Raw genomic sequence first — 21,200 nt, 5'->3', positions numbered from 1 at the left:
ACTCCCAGCTGGTTGGCTTCAATCTCTAGTCCAAACCCAAGAAATTAAGGAATCTGTGAGTTAACAACCTCTGCTTCCAGCTGTTATTTATTTCCCCTCTGCCCAGCCCTCAGGACAGTCACACTCAGGTGTGGCAGTCACAGCATTCCAGGAGACACCACAGCTTTAGGCAACACTTTTCTCTCTGAACCACATAAAATTCAGCATTTTAAAGCAAATGGAGACCTGGTGCCACCCCCCATCCCTGCTCACCTGGGGACAGGTAACAGCTGCTCAGCTGCCTGTGACTCCCAGGCCTGCTGCGAGGGTGTCACCACCCTCAGGGGGACAGGCACTCACCAGGAGTGGCTGCTCCTGCATTCTGAGGCACCAGCCAAAGCCCTGGCACAGGTCACACACAGGGGACAGCAGGGAGCAGCTTCATGCAACAGCCTGGGACTCTAAGGGTGCAAGCACAGCAATGCCTGGGGACCAGAGAGCAGCTGGATGGCCTCAGAGGCACCCCCAGAGCCAGGGCAGCCCGTGGGGCTCACAAGTGACTCCCTGAAGCAGCACTGGCACAGCAGGTCTGTCCCTGGAACTGGTTTTGGTGGAGCCAGGAGGACACCCAGAATGTTGAAGAAGCAGCATGGAGGAAACATTGGAATCTTCAGCTCCTGAATTTGGTCTCTGCTTCACACAAAGACATCTCAGTCCCACCTTCTGCATCCACAGCAAGGACAGGAGCTTCTTCCTAAACCTCCAGGCTTGATCCTGCCCAGCCTGGAGTCTCACACCAACATTTGCACAATGATCTCTGCAGGTGACACTGACAGCTTGAGAGAGCAAGAGGAGGATAAATATTCTTCATCATAATATAAATATGCTGTAGAACATCTCAACAAGGGCAAAGTGCTTTTTTTTTTCCTTAATTAAAACAAAACAAAACAAACAAACAAAAAAAAAACTAAAGAAAACTTGTCTCAACCACGACAGAAGATTTGACTTCTAAAACATCTTAATGGTCTAAATGACACTTGAAGTGACATTAAAGTGATGAATAAAGTGATGCAGGCAGGGCTCAGTCCTTGGGCACTCTGAAGTTGTCCTTCTCTTTCCTGATGGCCCCCATGACCCGCACAGGGTCGCTCTCCCCAGCGTGCTCCTGGACTGACTTCTCCCTGCCAGGAGGGAAGAGCAGGCTCAGGGCTCAAGGCTGAACTTCAGCACCAAACCCTGGGCTCTGGCACAGCTCTCAGCCTGGTTTGCAGGCTCAGGAGGAAATGGCATTTCTGTACCCCAGCAGCACCTGCTGGATGAAGGAACAGGACACAGCAAAGCCTGTTCTGCCTCCTGAGCCAGGGAATGATGCTCAGCACAAGCCCCAAACCAGGAACCTTCTGCCAGGCCAGCCAGTGAGAGCCTTGGAGGCACCCAGACAGGGACAGCTCCCCCTTCCCAGAGCCCCCCAAGCAGGGGCTCCCTACCTCACTCTCATGAAGGGGTTGTAGGTGAACTCCTCAGCGATGGTGGAGGGGATGGTGGGCTCTCCACTGTCATACTGGGCCTGCAAAGAGGGACACAGGGCTGCTCCACCAGGGATTCTGGGGAGCAGGGAGTGTCCTGGACAGAACAGGAGCTTCCAGGCAGGGAACTTCTCCCCCAGACAGCAAAGTGTGGGCACAGCCAAACCCTGCTCCCCTACAACACAAGAGCCAGGAGCTGCAGGGTGCTCCCTCTGCTCTCCTGCAGCTCCTGAGCAAGGCTCTGTGTGCAGGGAAGGAGCAGCAGCTCACCTTGGCCCAGGCCAGCTTCTCCTGGATGTTGGGGTTCCTGGGTTCCACGTGCCGAGCAAACTTGAGGTTGTTGATGGTGTACTCGTGGCCACAGTAAACCCTCTGGGAAGAGGAGGGGACAGTGACACTGGGCACTGCAAAGGCACCCAGGGGGACTGCCAGGTGCCAGCAGCACAGGAACAGCACACTCCACACCCAACAGCCCCAAAAGGAGACAGGCACACGTGCCAGGACTCAGCAGGCAGGACAAGCTGCCAGCAGAACAGATGAGAGCCCCATGTCCCAGCCCCTGCTCCTTCCCCACAAAGCACAAACACATTTGGGGCAGGCCAATCCTCCCCAGGGCACTGCAGCACCACAGAACTGCTGGAAGCACCCATTCCTTGCACACAGCAGAGTGTCTGTGCACAGCAGCACCCTCAGGGTGTTTGTCTGCTCTGGGTGCTGCTTTGGGCTGCCTCACTCACACAAAAGGACAGGTTTGTACCGTTCGGGGGTCCAGGCTGCCCAAAATCTCAATCAGTGCCTTGTACATCTCTTCTGGGGTGCCCTCGAAGAACTTCCCACAGCCAGCCACGAACAGGGTGTCACCTGCAGGGGTGACATGGCATCAGGCCCACAGCAGGCTGCCCACAGCAGGCTGGGGGCTCAGCCCTGCCACTGCTGCCCCAGCACGGCAGCTGAGCACGGGGACAGCCACACCAACACTGCTGGCAAACGTGGAAGCCTCGGCAGGCACCTCCTGCCAGCACCTCTGAGCTGTGGGCAGCCCCTGTCCCCTGCTGTCCCTCCTACAGGGGACAAGAACACTCGTTCTTTGCTGTGAAACTGAACAAAGATGAGTCGCATCTATTTTCTCCTCAGCGCTCCCTAAAATCTTGTTTAAGGCTCTTTCTCTTCCATGCAGGAGCTTCTGTGAGCTCTGGAGAACACAGGGATGAAGCACAGCCCCAGGGAAGGGGAATCCTTCTCCCCAAAGCAGGATCCAGGCCCTGGCCACCAGCAGTGGAGCACCAGCCCTCTCTGACTCCCTTACTCTCTCCTCTCTCTGCTGTCAGACCTGAGCACAGATATATGGAAAAGCAACAGGGTTTGGGATCAGCCAGTTTGGCCTGAGGCAGGAAACCAACAGCTCTTTACTCCAGGAAAAAAAAAAAAAACTGCTGGATGTAGGACTCATGGTAGGATTCATGGTAGGATTCATGGTAGGACTCATGGTAGGATTCATGGTAGGATTCATGGTAGGACTCATGCAGGGCTCACTCCTGATGCTGCCTGCAGGGTCTGTGGGGCCCTGGCTCACAAATCCAGAGGGGCTTCCCCAGCTCCACCTACAGCTCCTGCTTGGAAAGGGGAGCAAGATGTGGGAGTCAAGCAGCTGCCCTGGCAGGAAGGGAGGGATGCACATCCAGAGCCAGAGGCACCCAGGCAGAGGGGGAGCTTCTGTTTTTTGCAAGGGAACCTCCCAACTCCTCACCTGTAAAAACTGCAGGTGGCTCGGAGCTATTTGGCTTAGTCACATAATAACAGATGTGTCCCGAGGTGTGACACGGCGTACTGAGGCATTTCACACTCAGAGATCCCACCTGGGAAGAAGGCAGAACACTAAAGCTGAAGCTGCAATGGCATGGTTAGAAAAGAATTGCTACTCTCAGTGCTCTAATGGTCCTAAACCTGCCCCAGGCTGGCCAGGAAGCAGCAGCTCTGCTCCTGGGAGGGCCCAGGGAGGGAGGGAGGGCTGGCAGGGAGCTGCTTCCTCCAAGCAGGTGTCCTGACAAAGGGAACTGCCAGATCCTTTCATGTCCATGCACTCAAAGCTTGGTTGGCAGCAGGAGCCAACAGAGAATCCTAAACAAAGCTGATGGAGCGTGAAAAAAGCCCCAAACAGAAACGGAGCTGAAGGGGAGAAGTGGATGAGGAGAAGGCAAGGATTCAACATGGCCTCATGTGCCCACCTTCCTGTGCTCCCTCCTGTGCTGCTGCCCCTCCTGGGGTGCACCCGAGGCCAGCAGTGCCCTTCATGCCTGCTGCACCTGTCCCAGCAGTGCTGTCACCTGCCCCAGCAGTGCTGTCACCTGCCCCAGCAGTGCTGTCACCTGCCAGCTCCCTGCCAACAGGGGACAGCCAGGCTGGCACTGCTGTGCTCAGCCCATCTTCCAGCTGGCATCCCACAGGAACACCTGGATCTGTTCTCCTGGCAGAGCACAATCCCTGTCCTGTCACACTGTCCCTGCCCTGTCCCCCAGATGCACAGGGACACCCAGCATGTCCCAGGTGCCCCAGTGCTGTCCTCACACAAGGCAGAGGGGTCGCAGTTCCCAAGGCTGGACAATGCTGAAAGCTGCATTTCAACCATCCCCCGTGTGCTGAAAGGCACCAGAGCTGCCCAGCCCAGGTGGGAACAGGGCTGTGCCACAAGGAGGGGACGCCCAGAGCCCTGCAGGGCCTCCCTTTACCTTGAGAGCTGTCAGGTGGGACACTCTGTGGGTCAGGGCCCCCACCCTGCTGTCCCCCCCGTACACGTACAGCCCTGGCTCCATCTTCACCAGCTTCTCATTGCCTCCAGCATGGTCCCTGCAAGGGGAAAAAGGGCTTTAGGGAGGGATGAGCACAGGTTTATGCTCACTGGGAGTGCAGTGGTAAGCTCCAGGTGATCATTTCTGATGCAGCCTCTCCCAGGATCCATCACTCCTCCCAGCCAAGGACAGCCCACGACAGCAGGAGTGGAGATCATTTCTGCAGTAATTGGGGCAGTCAGAGGGGGAATCAATCCCTGGCAAGTCCATACCCAGTTGGGAAACAGCAGCCTTAAGGGATCCCAGTAACCTCTGCAGTATCTGGGGCAGGGAGAGAATGGGGTGAGTGGAAAATGTGCAGTCCAGCACCCCACAAAACACCAGGGAGCAGGCACAGGGCTACCCCAGAGCCCAGCACTGCTGTGCTGCTGGTTTGTCCAGCTCAGGGCTGCTTGTTTCACTCTCCAGCCACAGGGGTGGCTCCACTCTGACCCACAGACAGATGACTACAGCAAAACATTCATGTTCCACCCCTAGCAGAGCTGATCTGCACTCTGTGATCCTCCCACAATGCTGACTGCAGGACGCCTCACGGGCCTGTCCTGGCACCTCAGCACCCGTGTGCTCCCTCCCACACCCTGCACTGCACTGGCTGCCTGCAAAAATCAGCATTTTAAAGGTGAAAGGCACTGACACACAGCTCTGCACAAAGCCTCTGCTCAGAGCAAGGCCAAAGGATGAGTTCTGACCCTTCTGCCTCAGAGATCACCTGGAGCCAGGAGAGCAGCAGCCCCTGGCTCTGTGTGTGTGTGAGGGACCAGGACATGGTGGTTACCAGTGGTGGTGGGTGGTCAGGACAGTGGTCAGCTTCACTCCATGCTTTTTGACTGCATCCAAAACCTGCAGGAGGGACACAGGAGGAGAGTCACACCGTGGAACGGGCTGGCAGCACCCCTGGTGGCACCTGGGCACGAGGAGGGAGAGCCCCAGCAGCCCTGCAGGAGCTCATCCCACCCAGGCTGGAGGGAGAGGACAGCAAATGAGCCCTGAGCCAGCCCCACATCCCCTTTCCCTTTTCTGCCCTACATCAAATTAAGGCCAAAATCCCAAACCAGGTCAGTAATGCCTGGGGTGAGGGAGGGACACAGCAATCCCTGAAATGAGGGACACAGCAACCCCTGGGGTGAGGGAGGGACACAGCAATCCCTGAAATGAGGGACACAGCAATCCCTGGGGTGAGTGGGGGACACAGCAGTCCCTGGGATGACACAGAAATCCCTGGGGTGAGTGGGGGACACAGCAGTCCCTGGGGTGACCCCAGCCAGCCCTTCCAGCCTTCCCCCCACACCTGAGGCAGTGTGGGGCTCACTCCCTCCTGGAAGGCCATCCTGGAAGGCCATCCCAGAGCCAGGGGGGTGTTACCTTCTGGGGCTGCACAGGGTCGACGATGGCAGCCTCCCTGGTGTCCTGGTCGATGAGGAGGTACATGTAGTTGTCAGTGAGGGCTGGCAGGATTTCCACCTTCATGTCGGCCTGGCTCACTGCCTTGGGCTCCCTCAGCTCGTGCTCGGTGTGCAGGAATTGAGCTCGCAGCTGTGCTGGACCTGGGCACCCAAAAACAGCCAGAGCTCAGCCCTGGCAGGGGGACAGCAGGGACAGGGCATGGCAGGTGCCCCAGCTCACAGCACAGCCTGATCTGCCTCCTTCTGACAGGAACAGGACAAAACCTGGTGCCCCTCAAGGCTCTGGGTGCTCCAGAGCTGCCCCGAGAAGGACAGGACACTTTGCTTTCCATGCAGGGACAACTCTGCACTTGCATCAGAGAGGAGATTTCAAGGGCCAGGAGAGCAGAATGGAGCTGGTCAAAGGTCAGCCTGGGACAGTGACTTTGCAAAAAAGGCACAAAGGACACGTCAGAGCCAAAAAACAAGAAGGAAGGAGGGTGAAAGAAAGGAGAAATACAGAAATACACTGCTCCAACAGAAATGTCCAGTTTGTATTTCTGGGGGAAATGTCACCCTGCAGTGCACATGGAGAGCAAACAGGCTCTCCAAGGGAGGAAGGCTCCCTACCTGGCCAGGTAACCCAGGGCTCTTGCTCATGCCTGCCCTGATGCAACACCAGAGCCTCCATGTTTGCTTTTGGTTCAATGTTTAATCAGATCCAAGAAGCATATCCCAGATGCAAATAACCTGGGCTCCACTGCTTGACTCTTAAAGAAATAACCAACCCTAAGAGGAGTTACCACACAGACTGAAGGAAGGGAAGCAAAGGCAGCGAGGTCTGGCTTTGCTGGGGCCCTGCAGTTCAGAGCTGAGCTCAAACACTCGCAGGGAAAGAGGTGCCAGGCCCTGCAGGTCAGGAACTGCTGGCTGAGCACCCACGAGGTGTTTGCACAACCCAGAGGTGCCTGTGCTGGCTCAGACGCATTTCATTCTGCACCACTGACTCTCCCAAAGGCTCCTGACTTTCCTGCTTGGCCGCCTCCCTCCGTGCCACCGGGAGGGGTCCCCGTGCTGGTGCTCACCCTGTCCCACTGTCCCCAGCCTGCCCACCCCCGATAAGAGCAGCTCTGCAGGAGCCCCACAGTCCTGCAGATCTGCTCCTGCTGCCAGCCCAGCCTGGGCACAGGGAGCTGTCAGAGCCCTCTGGCACAACCATCCTGCCCAGAGCTTCTTCCCCTTCCACCTCCACCATCCCTGCTCATGAGGGAAGGGGAACCAGTGAAATTTAAAAAAAAACCAACAAACCCAAGGCACAGAACAACAGGCATGCACTGGGTATTTACAGGATTGGGAGAAGTATCCCTACCTGCAGTGCTCCTCTGGAGAAGACTCCTTTCAAAAAAAGAACACAAAAAAAGCCTTTACTGTTCTTTGATGGGGAAAAACAATGCCCAAAAAACAACTGCTCACCAACAGGGAGAACTTTCGGATGCTGTCAGCCACAAGAGTTATCTATACTGGGTGTTTGTTTGCAGGCCAGACACCAACTAGGAAAAAAAAATACAACCAAACAAAAGGAAACAACCCAACCTTAGCTTCAACTCAAAGGAAATATTCACATACTTCAAATGCTTCTTTCTGATGAACCATCCCTAACCTTGGCCTGGATCCCACAGTCTCTTTGCATGTGTAATTTGCAATTCTTACCAAACAAACAAACAAGCTGCACCACATAAGGAAATGTTTCCAAACATGTAATTTCAACAAAGGAATGAGAAAGCATCCACCAAGAATGAAACTCATATGTTGTGAGTTGCCATGTGCAGCTCAGGAGCAGAGCAGGGAGCTCCTCACGCCCTGCTCAGACCTGTCCAGCCCAGAGGAGCTCCCTGGCCATGCTCAGATCCTGTCACACACACAGCTCTGCCCCAGAACTCATTAATTTAAAAAATGCCCAGTGACTCATTCTTGCTCAGCTTTGTCTGGAGCAGAGGGGTGGGACAGCAGTGGGACAGCAGTGGGACAGCAGGCTCGGAATCACCCACCTGGGCTTGTGGAATGGGTCATGGGCACAGCTGGAGGGGAAAGGCTCTGCAGCTGGAGGTGTTAATGTCGGCAGGCAGGTTCCCTCAGAACCCAGCTGCTTCGTGCACTTCCTCCAGAACGTTTGGGGTTACTCTATTACATAAAAGAGTGGAAAATTCCCGTTCCAAGCGGGGCTGTCACTCAGAAATGACTGCACGCCCAGCTGCTGTGCTGCCTCACAAGAACCACGCTCACTCTTTACACTCTGTGGGGATTTTTGGGATACCCAGCGAGTTTATGGCTCCAGGAAACGTGTCCGAAGCCAGGGCAGCTCCCAGTCCCGGCAGGGGAAGGTGCAGAGCCCACCCTACGATCCCGGGACCTCGGGGCTGCTCGGTCTGGCACTGCCACACGGCAGCTCCGGCAGCGTCCCTGCCACAGAACCCCGGCCAATCTCGCTCATCACAGCCACGTCTCAAAACCCCAGCGATGCAAAACCACCTGCGCAGACTTCCCAGAGAGCCCAGGACAGCCTTTGAGGATTTAGGCCCGAAATGCAAGCGCAAGCTCGGACAGTTTGGGGTCGGTTCCATCACCGGTACAAGCTGTCACCCGCCGAACGCAGCCCGGCCCCCCATCCTCCTCCTCCTCCTCCTCCTCCCTGAGCACTGACCGGCGGCCCGAGGCTCCGCAGGGCCTCCGCGATGGGCTCAGCACGGCCCGGCGGCGGCTGCAAGCCCAGAGCTCCCGGCCTGCTCGGGCCGTGAGTCAGCCCCAGGGCCGGGCACGCCCGGGGCCGCGAGGCACGGCCCGAGAGGAACCGCCGCACGTACCGGCTCGGAGAACGGCCCCGAGGACGGCCCCGGCTGCCAGGGCGGTGCCGAGCCCCCGCCAGCCCCCGCGGAGCATCGTGCACCCCGCCCGGCCCGGTTACCTTGGCTGTCCGCCCCAGGAGGCGGCGGCAGCGCCGGCACGGCCCGGCCCGGCCCGGCCCGGCGTGCGGGGGGCGGCGCTGCGCCCGGCCAGCCCCGGGCCCGGCCCCCGGCCCGCCCGCTCGGCCCGCGGAGGAGGAGCGGGAGGAGCGGCGGCGCCGTGCGGGGACCGGCAAGGACGCGGCAAGGGCGGCCATGGCCGGCTCCAAGCCGCTGTCCCGCTTCTGGGAGTGGGGCAGGAACATCGTGTGCGTGGGGCGCAACTACGCCGAGCACGCCAAGGAGATGGGCAGCGCCCTGCCCGCAGAGCCGCTCTTCTTCCTCAAGCCCTCCTCGGCCTACGTGCGGGAAGGGTCCCCGATCGTGCGGCCCTACTACTGCCGGAACCTGCACCACGAGGTGGAGCTGGGGGTGCTCATCGGCCGCAGGGCGCAGGCCGTGCCGCAGGACGCGGCCATGGAGCACGTGGCGGGCTATGCCCTGTGCCTGGACATGACCGCCCGCGACACCCAGGAGCAGTGCAAGAAGAAGGGGCTGCCCTGGACCTTGGCCAAAGGGTTCGGCTCCTCCTGCCCCGTCAGTGAGTTCGTGCCCAAGGAGAAGATCCCAGACCCGCACAAGCTGCAGATCTGGCTGAAGGTGAACGGGAAGCTGAGGCAGGAGGGGGACACCTCGTCCATGATCTTCTCCATCCCTTACCTGATCAGCTACATCAGCCACATATTCACCTTGGAAGAAGGGGACTTGATTCTCACGGGGTCTCCCAAAGGAGTGGGGTCGGTGGAGGCCAACGATGAGATCGAGGCGGGGATCAGGGACGTGGTGTCCATGAGGTTCAAGGTGGTACAGGGCACGGAACCCCGGAGCCCAAAAGGTGTTTGACTGCCACAGCCCCGTTTCCATGGAGGCTTCAACACACCTGGAGTGCGGCCCAGCCTGGAGCAGGTGGAGCCCAGAAGCTCCAGATTCCAAAGTTTAATTCCAAAACCGTACCTGGGAACTGGAGACGGAGACATTGGAGAGGGGATGGGCCTGGCTGTCCTTCTGCGTGTGCTTCTCTTCTGCTGATGCTTTGAGTATTGCCTTAAAATAAAAATTACTGATCAAAACAATTCAAACGATGATGTAGGAGCTAAGGCTTAGCCATGCTGTGGAAAATCAAAGGTTTATGTGAAGATGTTCGGCCCTAAATCAAGAGTTGCAGCTTTGCAAAGAGTTTCCTCTACAAGATAAAGATGTTTGATTTTTTGGATTAGGTTTGTGATTCCTCTCTGCTTTTTTCAAGCATACAAATTAAAGAAGGATGGCTTTTCCTCCCACTCCAGGGGGTGAAGGCAGCAGGAAGTGTGCCAGATGTTTGGCAGATTGTTTTTTTCCTAAACTGAGATTTAAAAATGTTCTAAAAGTGAAATAATGTAAAAAGATCAAGAATAAAGAAGCATATGGATAAAGATCACCACCAAACTTTTCTTTTGAGTGTTTTCAATGTATTTTTTGGTAAAACTGTAACTGCAGCAGTTGCTGTTACCCAGTGCAGTGCGGTAGTGGGAGTTTTAAATGTTTCCAGCTGCTGAAAGCCAGGCTGGGTAACTTTCCCCAGTTCCCAGCTCCAGCTGTTCCAGCACTCCCCACCGGTTTGCATGACAGCGAGTTCTCTTTCAATTCAACAGCAAGTTGTAAAATATAATTTAAAAAATCCTCCCCATGCAAACATCAAAACCTAGATTTTCAAAGGTTGCACAGAACTGGCTCACTTCTAATAAAAACAGATGGATGCTTTTGTTTTTACATAAATGCAAACCAGCAAAGTTAAACACTTTCATTTATCAGAGCCAGATCTTAATAACTGCTAGGAAATGCTTTGGTTTTAAAAGTGGGGAGTTCTACAGAGAAAAATCCTGTCTCCCAAAGAGAAGCAGCTCTGTGAGAGCAGCACAGTCCAGAAGAAATTGAAGAATTCCTTTAGAATTTCTTCAGAATTAAAATAGCCATTCGGGTGAACAGTTCTGGAAGAGGAAGGATGGAATTAAAGTGTCTGTACTGTTTGCATTTCCCATCTCTGGCAACAGCAGCAGGGCATTGTTTGCAGTTTGGTCTGCAGCCCTGGGTATTGACAGAGTTGGGATTAAGTTATTGGAAACATTCCCTTCAGAATGGGAATTGTTATGGCTGGGAAATGTTAAATCATTCTTGCTACAAGAGGGATGCCATGACCCAATGCTGGCAGCATTTTTGGGGTCTTTATTGCCACCCACGAGTCAGGGGTGCAGCCTGGGATTGCTTGTCAGTATTTCCTGTTTCTGGGGGGGTTTCTCTGTGCCACGTTGCTTTAAGGGGTAGGGAGGGATCAGAGTTCCCTGGGATGTCCTGGCCTAAAACCCTTTGGCAGAGCAGGGCTGGGGGATCTCCCTCTGTTGGAAACAGGCTGAGTCCCAGCGTGCTCAGGAGTGAGGATGTGACAAATACACCAGCAGGAGGGGAAGCTATGGACTGTTTATGAACTATGGAAGCTAGAAATATATTAAAAATAGGGGAAAAATACATGGAGGAAGGCACAATGTACATACCTGGGTTCTTGAATTCCAGCTTTGGTGAACAGAGTCCTGCTTACAGCCTCAGCTTGATTTTTGCTTGCCAGAGGTCACTGCTAATTGATTACTCTGCTCTAATTAGACCTAGTCTGCCCAAAGAGACTCAGCCCTGCTGTTGCCCACAGCTCCATGTTTGGCCTCAGCAAGGTGCAGCACAAACCCAGGCAGTGTTTCAAGGGGGCTCTTTATTTCTTTAACACAAAAGCAGCAAAGCAGTTAAAACCACACAAGTTCAACAGATCTCTTTAAACCTATTTGTCATTTCTGATTTTTTCAAAGATCTCAGCTGAGTGAGGAAATTTCCAGCCCCCTTGAAAGGGGTTGAATTTGGTAGAAGTAACATTTAAGCTGAGGCCCAAGTACACTTTTTAAAGTACAATCACCCAAAAATATGAACTCAAAGGCCCACTTAGAGGCTTGTGACGTGCACTTCTTTACCATCAGAACAGACCTGGCAAAACCCAACAACAGCAGAATTCCATCTCTAACAACAGAGTGAAGGAAGCCTTTCCTAGCATTTATAAATAATTCCAGTCTCTTCCCAACAAGCTCTGACTGGCCTCTATGGGATCTGCCAGTTTGCAGGAAAGAAGATTCACTTTTAATCCAGTTCTCCAATTGGGTGATGAAGTAACCTGGAAAAATAATTAAGGATCTTTGTTATCACAGCACCTTGACAGAGATTATTTTCAGATGTTTGACAGCATGTTTGACAGATTTATTTACATTATTTCCTGTGTGAGTACACAGTTTTGCCATCTGCCTGTCACTGCTGAAGTCAAACACTTTCATTTTGTCCTGGAAATAGAGACAGAGAAAGGGGAGATGGGAGAGTAAAAAGAGTTTTTCCCAAAAGGACAAGTTTAAACGTGAAAACCAGCTACTGTTTTGAATTAAACATTAAATACTAACTTTGAAGTAAATCTTGCTTCGTTCCAAGAGGAGTTGCCATTTCAGTGCAGTCTTCTGCTCTTCTTCCAGCATGAGGAATTCAGGGACCTGTTAACAGGACACCACAGAGCAGTTCAGCAGGTGGTTAAAACATCTCCACAACAGAATGATGATGAAAAGAACATCTTACATATTTTTATATATTTCTAAGCTGTATTTTTGTATTTTAATGTAATGCTAGGTATGAGATGTGTACCAGGACAGTCACATTAACCAGATAAACTGCAGGGTGTTTGAAAATCAGAGTTAGGGATTTCCAGCCACATTCTCAGAAAAGCAGTGTTCTGAATTGGGTTCAGTCTTACACTGGACACAATTCCTGTGGGCATCTGCTGATTTCCAGCTTCTGCCAAGCTCTGCGTGTCCGTCCATCCATCCATCCATTTTTGTAACTCTTGCACACACGCACACAGAACATTTCAGATGTTTGTAATTCTCCTCAGGCTCCCTAGCTGAGCCCAATCCCCCTTACTGTGCAGCCCAGGGTGTCCTCAGCCACACAGTCAGCCAGGTAGCAGGAGTGCAGGGTGCCTGTGTGGTCTGTCACATCCACCAGGATGTCAAAGCTGGCAAAGGTGGACTTGGCCTCTGGAGAGACGTCAGTGCAGAAGGTGCAGGTGTTTGACTCCTCACTCACGATGAACCTGCACACTGAACTGAGACACAGGAGAGAATTCATGCACATGTGCAATTTGTTCTTCCTGAAACATTTCTCTAGACTGAGATTTCCCAAGAGACTTTGTCTTTAAAAAAATTCTTCCTCTCCTAAACTCTGGAGTCTGTCTGAGACAAAGTGACCTCTTTCTTTTTCACTCTAGGACCACAAAGAGCCCTCAACAAAACCCCACCCCAGAAACCCACGTGTCATGCTCCAGAGGAGTTTGATTTCTTCTCTGGGATGGGACTAAAGCATTGCTCCATGTCATGTGGCTCTGGGGAGGAGGGACAAGCAGTTTAGCACACACTCCAGGCAGGCAGTCGCTCACCATCTGTTGCGCAGGACTCTGGACACGCTCTCGTCGATGTCCAGGGTGGAAATGTAGCCATAAATAATTCCATGGACAGGCTCCAGCTTCCCATCACTCTGGAGAGCTTTTTCTTTCAGCTGTTCCACTGTGTACACATCCACTACAGCCTCCACTACAAGTTTAAAAGGCAAGTTAAGTGTGTCTGAGCCAGAAATTATTCAAAGAGCAATGGCAAAAGTGGATCTTCAGGCAATCAAAAGGAGATTTAAAGCGGCAGTAAAGCCCCCTCAAAAAAAAGAAAAAAAAAAGTAAAACAAAAGAGACTCAGATCAGGAATATATCTATTATTTAATCTTTGTATCCTCCAAAAGGAGTTTTTGACAAAAGCTTTCCCCCTCACTTCTCCAAACTGGTTGCACACAGAAAGAACACAGCAGACAGGCTGCAGCTGAAGATAGGTAAAGATTAAATAAGGGACAGCCCCAAGAAACCACCCAGACTTTACCTACTCAGCCAGGCTGGACCTGAGCTTTGTTTCTGTGAACACACAGAGCAGGAGCTCTTTCAGCTGCACTATGAAATGACACTGTGGAGGTAAATAAAATCAAATGCTTACAGTTGATGGTTTCATTTGGCAGCTCCTTCATGGGGCTGGGCAGAGCTCCTGCCTGGGCATTCTCTCTGATGAAGCTGAAGAGAACATTTGCTTCTGCTGTTTCTGAAAATGCATTTTTAAAAGTTACCAGTATATGTTGCATGTAAACGTCACAGCATTTTTGTATTTTACAAGTTTTTGTTCTGGTAGCACAAACACATTGGAATTAGCCAAGATTTGCTTTTCTCTTTTTTATTTTAACTGTTAATCCTGCATGGAATAAACATATGAAGGTTGCAAAGAAAAATATAAATATAAATATAAATATAAATATATAAATATATAAATATATAAGTAAATATAAAATATAAGTAGAAGCCAAAGGAACTGGTCATCACAGAGCAGACAAAAAGCAGGGAGCTTTGTGAGAAGCAGGCAGAAGAAATCACAGTTCCAATAGATTAATTAATGCATTCTAGCCTAGAATAATTATTAAAAACAAAGAAATACTTGAGCAGCTCTTACCTGGGTTAGTTGTAATGATAGTTTTGGATATCACCGTTGCAGTCATGCAGTTCCTAAATTTGTCAAAATTGATTCTCACATCTGATGCAAATATAACTGCAGAAAAACACCCCCATGTTACTGGAGAGTAAATGTCACATAAAGAACTTCAATAAAACCATAAAGCAGACTGGTTTACCTGTTTCTTGGGGGATCCAACTCTGTGCCAGCTGGATGGATTCATTATCCCAACTAAATTAAACAAAAGTGGATATATCAAAACATTTTTGAAACAGCACTCCAAGTGTTTGGTACTAAATTACTCAATAATGTAGTTGTAATAAAATTGGCCAAAGAGGACACAACTCCTTTGTGACACACGTGGCACTGAAATTCCATGTGCCATGAAATTCCTGCTTTATCTCCAACAGGATAAAATTAAGATGGGTCTAAATGCACAAGTACCAGGGGAAATGCTATGTTTCAGCTTTTATCCAAGTCATTTCTAGCTAAAGCAAATCCCAGTTCAAGGAGCTGTGTGTGCAGGGCCAGGCTGATTGCTCAGATCCCCAGGCCAGATGTTCAGCACTTCCAACACTGGGATCTTTGTGCCTGGGGATGATGAGACTGGAGTGAGGTCACAAACATCCCTCAAAAATGGTAATTTCATGGTCTCTTGATAAAATCTCATTCAGCTCCTCCTAAATTTGGCTGGCAAGAGCACAGCCAAAGCACGGATTTGTTCTGGTGGGTTTTCTCCTTAATCCTTGGGAAAAGATTGAAGATATTTCCTTTTCATCTGATATTGCCCAGGCACTTCTTCACTGCTGGGCTCTGGAATCCCCTGACAGTGCCCAAGTGCCAGCACTGAGAGAGCTGCTGGAGGAGGTCATTTCCAAATTAACCCTGGGCTGCAAGGATTCACCCCAGAGCTGCTGCTGCTCTTGGTTTTGTGGCTATGAATTGTGTTAAACATCCCTGGTGGTCACACAGATCCCAGCCCACAGTGCAGGCTGCCTGCCTGCTTCCCCTGAGGGAACAGAGGTCCCTAAATCACTTTTGAACCACCAAGCAGCAATCCCAGGGCAAGGGGACACCCACACCCCCACATGCCCCTGCACTTGGAAAAGCCACCAGTTTATTGAACAAACTCTGGGCAAAATGCAAAGGTTCCTCTGTGAACAAGGCACTGTTCAGGGATGGGCTGGGGGGAGCTGTGTTTGTAAACAGGACAAAGTTTGAAACCACAGCCAAAGTCACTTCAAAATGTTTCTGCATTATTTTAAGTATTTTAAAACTATTTCAACCTATTTCCACTCCACTTGCAATAGTGCTTGGCTTTAAAAATGGATCATGCTCTTCATTTTCCTGCCCTCCTGCTTGTGGAAGAGACACAACAGCCTTTGCAGCTGGTTGTAAAAGTCATTTCCTGAATTAGCTCAAATGTCCACATTAAAAAAAAAAAGGAATTATTTGGAACTGAGCTTCATTTTGCTGTCCATGAGCCAGCAGGCTGTCAGCAAGCCATAGAACTACACAAGATATATAAGACCACTCTAATGAATCTCTTCTTTAAGTCTCTTTTCAGTGTACATTGTTGCCTCATCTCAGTTGCCTCCTAAATAACAATATATTTAAATTAAAAGACGGGTTTATAGTTAATTAGTGTGTGTTATAGCTAATTTCTTTACCCGTGCTTGCATTATATTTTTAGTGAATTAAAGAACATTTAGTGAATTAAAGAACATCTTACCATACTATTGGGAAAGACCTCTCTGTTTCATCAAACAGCTTTACTTCACACCTCTGGCCTTTCCTTTTGTCTGAAGTCATGAAATACTTTGGCTCCCCAACCTTGAAGAAGAAAGAGAAGAAGTCACTTGTCCTCTATTGAGTGTTTAGGGGAATAAAACTCATAACCTAGAAAAGGGAAGAAAGACTCTAGACTACTAAAAATGAGATCACTTCATTTTCCCTTCATTTTGTTGATAAAAGTCTCATCAAAGGGTGTGTGTGGTTATTGTCACTCAGCTGCCAAGCTGAATAAATGGAGTCCTGGCCACTGTGAGGCTCAAAATCCACATTTACACAGATTTACAATGAAGTTACTCGTGGCAGAGCACAGAAATGCTCCTCACTCACTGCCATCACAGCCCAAAATCCACATTTATACAGATTTATAATGAAGTTACTCGTGGCAGAGCACAGAAATGCTCCTCACTCACTGCCATCACAGCCCAAAATCCACATTCACACAGATTTACAATGAAGTTACTCGTGGCAGAGCACAGAAATGCTCCTCACTCACTGCCATCACAGCCCAAAATCCACATTTCCACAGATTTACAATGAAGTTACTCGTGGAAAAGCACAGAAGTGCTCCTCACTCACTGCCATCACAGCCCAAAATCCACATTCACACAGATTTACAATGAAGTTACTCGTGGTAGAGCACAGAAATGCTCCTCACTCACTGCCATCACAGCTGCCAGCACGTTGAGGACTCTCCCATGGAGGCTTTGTCCATTTGCCACGATGTCCCCCAGGGAATAATAATCCTGAGGGTCCTTGACAGGCAGGTGCAGCAGGGCCAGGAGCCTGGTGTCTGTGTCGTAGCAGGACGAGGTTTTAACCACAGAGTGATTTTCACTGAGCAATAATTTGTAGCCACTAGAACAGAACAGATCCCATGGATCAGCACTGCACTCACTGAGGTATCAACAGTGTAAAATGTTCATTCATGTGGAAAACCAACTTTATTCCATTTTAGGTTTTCCTAAAGGTACAAAAAATTCTTGTCAATTTTACTCAAAGAACGAAATTTACTCTGTTTAGCAAAGAACATTATTGCTTTATGACCTTCTGGTTATTAAATATATCCTCCCTTGAGATTTGACAAGACACTGTTGAGCACAGGAGGAAGGTACAGCCACACCAAAAAGAAAACACCAAAATTTTCTACCAATTTCATGTGGCTGGAAATTAAAGCAAGTCTTGACTTTGATCTTTCTAGAAAGAACCACCACTCCATGCTTTAAATTTACCTAGGAGTTACAGGGTTGAATTTTTCTTCTCTTTCTGCTTCCTTTGACTGAATTAATGGATTTTCAATTGTAACTAAAATAAAACATTGATAAGTAATGTTAGAAATTGATTCTAGGTACAATTATAGACATTTTTGTGTGTGCACTCTGTAAGCTCACAAGTTTCACCCAAACAACCACAGGCAGCAAAATCTTTCAATGAACTTGAAAAGATAAAAGTGCATCCTGTAAATAAATACAGGATTTTTATTGTGGTTTTATCAGCAATCATAGTCATATCTATAACTGAGGGAAGACAAACAGCAAACTGCTTTACAGCTTATTTTTCATCATGTTTAAGACCTCAATATAATGTGAGCTTTGACATTGATTAACTGCAGGCCAGCTCTGAGCTGCTGCACTCAGTGGGTTTCTTTTGTTGACATATTTACTGGGCTTCAGTTGAAATCCTTGGAATCTTGTTCCTTTCCTCTTTCTCTTGAACAGAACTGAACAATTTGTTTCCAATTAGGCTGTTTGTGAGTCCTCAGAGCAAAACACAGCAAAGCCACCAGCACAACCCTGATTGCCATGCAAACAGAAACGTGGTAGGAATAAATAAAATAAAATAAAATAAAATAAAATAAAATAAAAATAAAATAAAAATAAAATAAAATAAAAATAAAATAAAAAATAAAATAAAAATAAAATAAAAAAATAAAATAAAATAAAATAAATAAATAAATAAATAAAAAATAAAAAAACAAACTCACCACAGTCACCAACCCTGAAGCTTTCTGAGAGGGATCTGATGTACTCTCCTCTGCCCCAGGACTGGACATTAATGAAATAAGTTGGGGAATCACGAATGGTAAAATTGAAGGTGTATCTCTCAGTGCCAATGTCTGCAAAAATAAACAGGGCTGCAGCAATTCCTCAGCACAGCTTGATTCCTAACTAGAATATGTGTATAAAAACTACTATTTTGGGGGTTTTCTGGATTTTAGCAGGAATTTTCTCCCGCTGGAGGCCAGCAGGTGGTGCAGGAGCACGGCGGTGGTTGGGAATGGGCTCCATTCCTGCTGTGGCTGTAGCTGTGAGGGTGTAAAGCTCAGCTCAAAGAGGGAGAGGTGCGGGAGCTGTGGGAGGTGACAGCCGGGGCTGTTTGCACACACAGCCCCAGGTCTGTGCGAGCCGGGCTGGCTGACGGCCCAGGCTGCAGGGACACTGCCAGGGGGGCAATTCAATAAAGCAAAGTGTTTGCAATGCTATGGAAAATTCAGGATGTTGGTGTCTGCATCCCTGCCCTGTCTCATACAGGTAACTAGCAAAGCTTTCCAGGATCACAGCATGATGCAATAGATCACCAAATTCTCCAGGAAAACTCAGGTGATCCCCCAGAGTGCCTTGAGTGCAGGCCCATGGAGCACACACACCACCACCCCTCTGTGGACTCTGCACTAGGCTGGCCCCAGTTTTGGGTGACAACAATGACAACAATGACCTTCCCCCAAAACCTCACCCCTCCAGCAGCTCAGCAGGAGCCAGTGGCTGCAGAATAACTGAGCCCTTCTCCTGCAGCTGGAATGGCTCTCCAGGGCTGGAGGTGCTCCCTGACAGTGTCTGCACCAACCCTGACTGTAAATTTGTTGTTTCAATTTCCAATTAACATTATTAACAACATACAATTCCCATTTTGTCCCAGATGAAGCTGTTGCTACTCAGGCCAGAAATTACTTGTGTTGCTCCATAAGACATGTCCTCAACATTTCTGTTTTAAGAGAGAGCAAACATGAAGGCACCAGCCCCATTCCAGCAGTATTTATGGAAGAGTGGGTTCATATTGGTTCCATCTTCAGAGCATGAAACACTCCCATGACAGAGATTTTCCAATTTCTAATTGATATGGCTTAGCCAAACCAATGCTGCTCTTTCATCTTGGTTCTCAAACAGACACCATTTTTTTTTGGGTGCATTTTTATTCTATCCATTTTACACTGAGAAATCTGTTTATCATTTAAACCTTGATTTCAGTCATCTCTGCCAAATTACACAATTGAAGAAAATGAAGTAAAAAGAGTTTAAAGGGACTGTACTTTTTCGGTCTGGAAAGCTTCTGACATCTGTTTTCCCAATAACCACCCCGATTACATTCTGAAAAATAAAAAGATTATAGAGTACAAGTATTAAACCCAGATGTAGATGATGAATTAGATTTCATGGAATTATACTCTGCTGATGATAATAAACATATTTCTGGCTGGTAATCATTTTAATCTATTTACCCTACAGTACCGTATGAGCTAAAGAGTAAAACATAAACACACAAGTTTACTTTAGGAAAAAATTGTGACTAATAAAAATATTAAAAGAAATGCATCTGTTTCTGTTTGCGAAGAAAATGAGAGGACAAAAGTTCACCCCAACCCTTCACAATTCTGGCTGTTCTACAGCAATCTCTCCTCAGGTAGGCAGCAGTGCTGTTGTTTCATGCTCTCTGCACAGGTCTCAGATATCCTCAAATGCTCCATGGAAAGTCTGGACAGGATTTATTTTACTCTAAAGTGTCCAAGGCTTTCCTGGCTCTCAGCACCACGAGCCACACGTGTGCACCTACAGGAGCTTGTCCTGGCCTCAGCCAAGCAGCCTAAATTTCTACAGGTGCCTTTCTCTTGCTATCTTTCAACTGACTCCAAGGGAGCTGAGGCAAGGAGCTTTTCTGTTGATTCAGACCAAAATCAATCTTATTCTGCTTTGCTAAACCCGTGTCTGTTATGTAAAAACATCCTGTTCTCAATTGTCAAACACAACTACTGGGAGCAAACACACACATGTAGATATAGACACATTATCTGTCTATCTATAATATAACATAACAGCTGTGTAGTGGGTTCTTGTTGTTTTTCAGGTGGTCCTTGGTGTCAGAGAAGGGCTTTGAGGTGCTCCTTTGGGATTTAAAAGGTCAGCAAGGAAAGTCAGAGTGGGATAAGGGCTGGAAGAACAGACTGAGAGTGCAATACTGCCAGGATCCTTCAAAACATGAAGCATCCTGCCTCAATCCCACATCACAGAATCCTGGAATGGTTTGGGTTGGAGGAACCTTAAAGCCCATCCAGTGCCACCCCTGCCATGGCAGGGACACCTCCCACTGTCCCAGGGGGCTCCAAGCCCTGTCCAGGGACACTGCCAGGGATGTGGCAGCCCCAGCTCCTTCACACGAGCCCTTCTGGCAGCCCTGAGTGTCCCATTCCAGCAGAATTCCAGAGCCAGCAGGGAAGGGCAGGGCTGCAGTTCAATCACCCAGCCAGGATTCATTTGGTACCTGTTCCCAAAGCAGCGGGACCTGCCTGACTTCACTGCAACCATATCGACACGTGCTCAAAAATCAGCTCTCCGGCTTCCTTGGGATCACTAGAGGGAGCACGGGAACTGCCTTATCCTGCCCGGAGGGACACGCTCCGGAAGAGGCCACTTGTGTTCAGCACTGTAATATCCCCCTTCCAGACTGAACGCTTTATATCCACTGCATGCAGTGATTCTGATTAGGATTTTGGTTTTCTATTTTGGGTTTTGTTTCTTAATTAAAAAAAAAAAAATCTATCAAATTATAGCGCAACATTCCCTGTATCTCACCACCAAATGTCAAAAGAACTGACATTTAGGATGAGTGCCTGCAGAAATTAGGCTGATTGTGCCTAATTTCTGGTGTAAATATCCAATTTCACAAAGAAATCTGCCCTGGCCCTGCTGTAAATGTGTTCACCTCTGTGTCTCCAACCCCGGGCTTGCATGGGGAACTGGCAGAAGGAATTGACCTGGCTGGAAACTGTTTTGGACTGAGAAAGGGAGAAAAACTTCCAGAGATCATTTCCTTG

General features: G+C 49.4%; 3 protein-coding genes across 7 annotated transcripts; 1 reads left to right on the top strand and 2 right to left on the bottom strand.

Moving 5' to 3' along the window:
• Positions 1-69: 69 nt before the first annotated feature.
• On the bottom strand, positions 70-8,823 carry HAGH (hydroxyacylglutathione hydrolase). 5 transcript variants are annotated; one of them, XM_077186691.1, is made up of 10 exons: positions 8,696-8,800; positions 7,103-7,128; positions 5,714-5,895; positions 5,127-5,191; positions 4,232-4,349; positions 3,253-3,361; positions 2,263-2,366; positions 1,776-1,877; positions 1,467-1,546; positions 70-1,160 (listed from the first exon to the last, which is right to left on the bottom strand). In XM_077186691.1, exons 3-10 carry the CDS (start codon positions 5,816-5,818, stop codon positions 1,061-1,063), a joined length of 783 nt encoding a protein of 260 aa, XP_077042806.1. In that variant the 5' UTR covers positions 5,819-5,895; positions 7,103-7,128; positions 8,696-8,800; the 3' UTR covers positions 70-1,060. The 5 variants fall into 5 exon arrangements, with proteins under 5 accessions (XP_077042806.1, XP_054499353.1, XP_054499350.1 ...); XM_054643378.2 differs by lacking the exon at positions 8,696-8,800 and adding an exon at positions 8,595-8,614; XM_054643375.2 differs by lacking the exon at positions 7,103-7,128 and having other exon boundaries at positions 8,696-8,823.
• Positions 8,824-8,888: 65 nt separating this feature from the next.
• FAHD1 (fumarylacetoacetate hydrolase domain containing 1) lies at positions 8,889-10,157 on the top strand. The gene has a single exon (XM_054643390.2). The coding sequence runs from the start codon at positions 8,889-8,891 to the stop codon at positions 9,573-9,575; it is 687 nt and encodes a 228-aa protein (XP_054499365.1). The 3' UTR covers positions 9,576-10,157.
• Positions 10,158-11,518: 1,361 nt separating this feature from the next.
• Positions 11,519-20,691, bottom strand: MEIOB (meiosis specific with OB-fold). Its single transcript, XM_077187033.1, has 13 exons — positions 20,648-20,691; positions 19,621-19,628; positions 18,099-18,230; positions 17,347-17,419; positions 16,777-16,972; positions 16,056-16,156; positions 14,502-14,554; positions 14,324-14,419; positions 13,820-13,921; positions 13,222-13,375; positions 12,708-12,891; positions 12,197-12,283; positions 11,519-11,919 (listed from the first exon to the last, which is right to left on the bottom strand). Exons 1-13 carry the CDS (start codon positions 20,689-20,691, stop codon positions 11,803-11,805), a joined length of 1,347 nt encoding a protein of 448 aa, XP_077043148.1. The 3' UTR covers positions 11,519-11,802.
• Positions 20,692-21,200: the final 509 nt, after the last annotated feature.

The sequence above is a fragment of the Agelaius phoeniceus genome, chromosome 16 (assembly GCF_051311805.1).
Source record: "Agelaius phoeniceus isolate bAgePho1 chromosome 16, bAgePho1.hap1, whole genome shotgun sequence".
NCBI lineage: Eukaryota > Metazoa > Chordata > Aves > Passeriformes > Icteridae > Agelaius > Agelaius phoeniceus.
Note: the sequence above shows the minus strand (reverse complement) of the source record. Positions and strands in the feature narration are given on the sequence as shown.

Excerpts from the sequence above, each read along its gene's own strand:
- HAGH (XM_054643376.2), bottom strand. The coding sequence starts at position 8,670 with ATGCTCCGCGGGGGCTGGCGGGGGCTCGGCACCGCCCTGGCAGCCGGG. Across the intron at positions 2,367-3,252 it reads GCCACCTGCAGTTTTTACAG|GTGACACCCTGTTCGTGGCT; the intron begins GTGAGGAGTTGG and ends TCACCCCTGCAG. Across the intron at positions 1,878-2,262 it reads GCAGCCTGGACCCCCGAACG|AGGGTTTACTGTGGCCACGA; the intron begins GTACAAACCTGT and ends TCCTCTTCCCAG.
- FAHD1 (XM_054643390.2), top strand. The coding sequence starts at position 8,889 with ATGGCCGGCTCCAAGCCGCTGTCCCGCTTCTGGGAGTGGGGCAGGAAC.
- MEIOB (XM_077187033.1), bottom strand. The coding sequence starts at position 20,691 with ATGGTTGCAGTGAAGTCAGGCAGGTCCCGCTGCTTTGGGAACAG. Across the intron at positions 16,973-17,346 it reads TTCAACCCTGTAACTCCTAG|TGGCTACAAATTATTGCTCA; the intron begins GTAAATTTAAAG and ends GTTCTGTTCTAG. Across the intron at positions 14,555-16,055 it reads AGGTCTTTCCCAATAGTATG|TTGGGATAATGAATCCATCC; the intron begins GTAAGATGTTCT and ends TGTTTAATTTAG.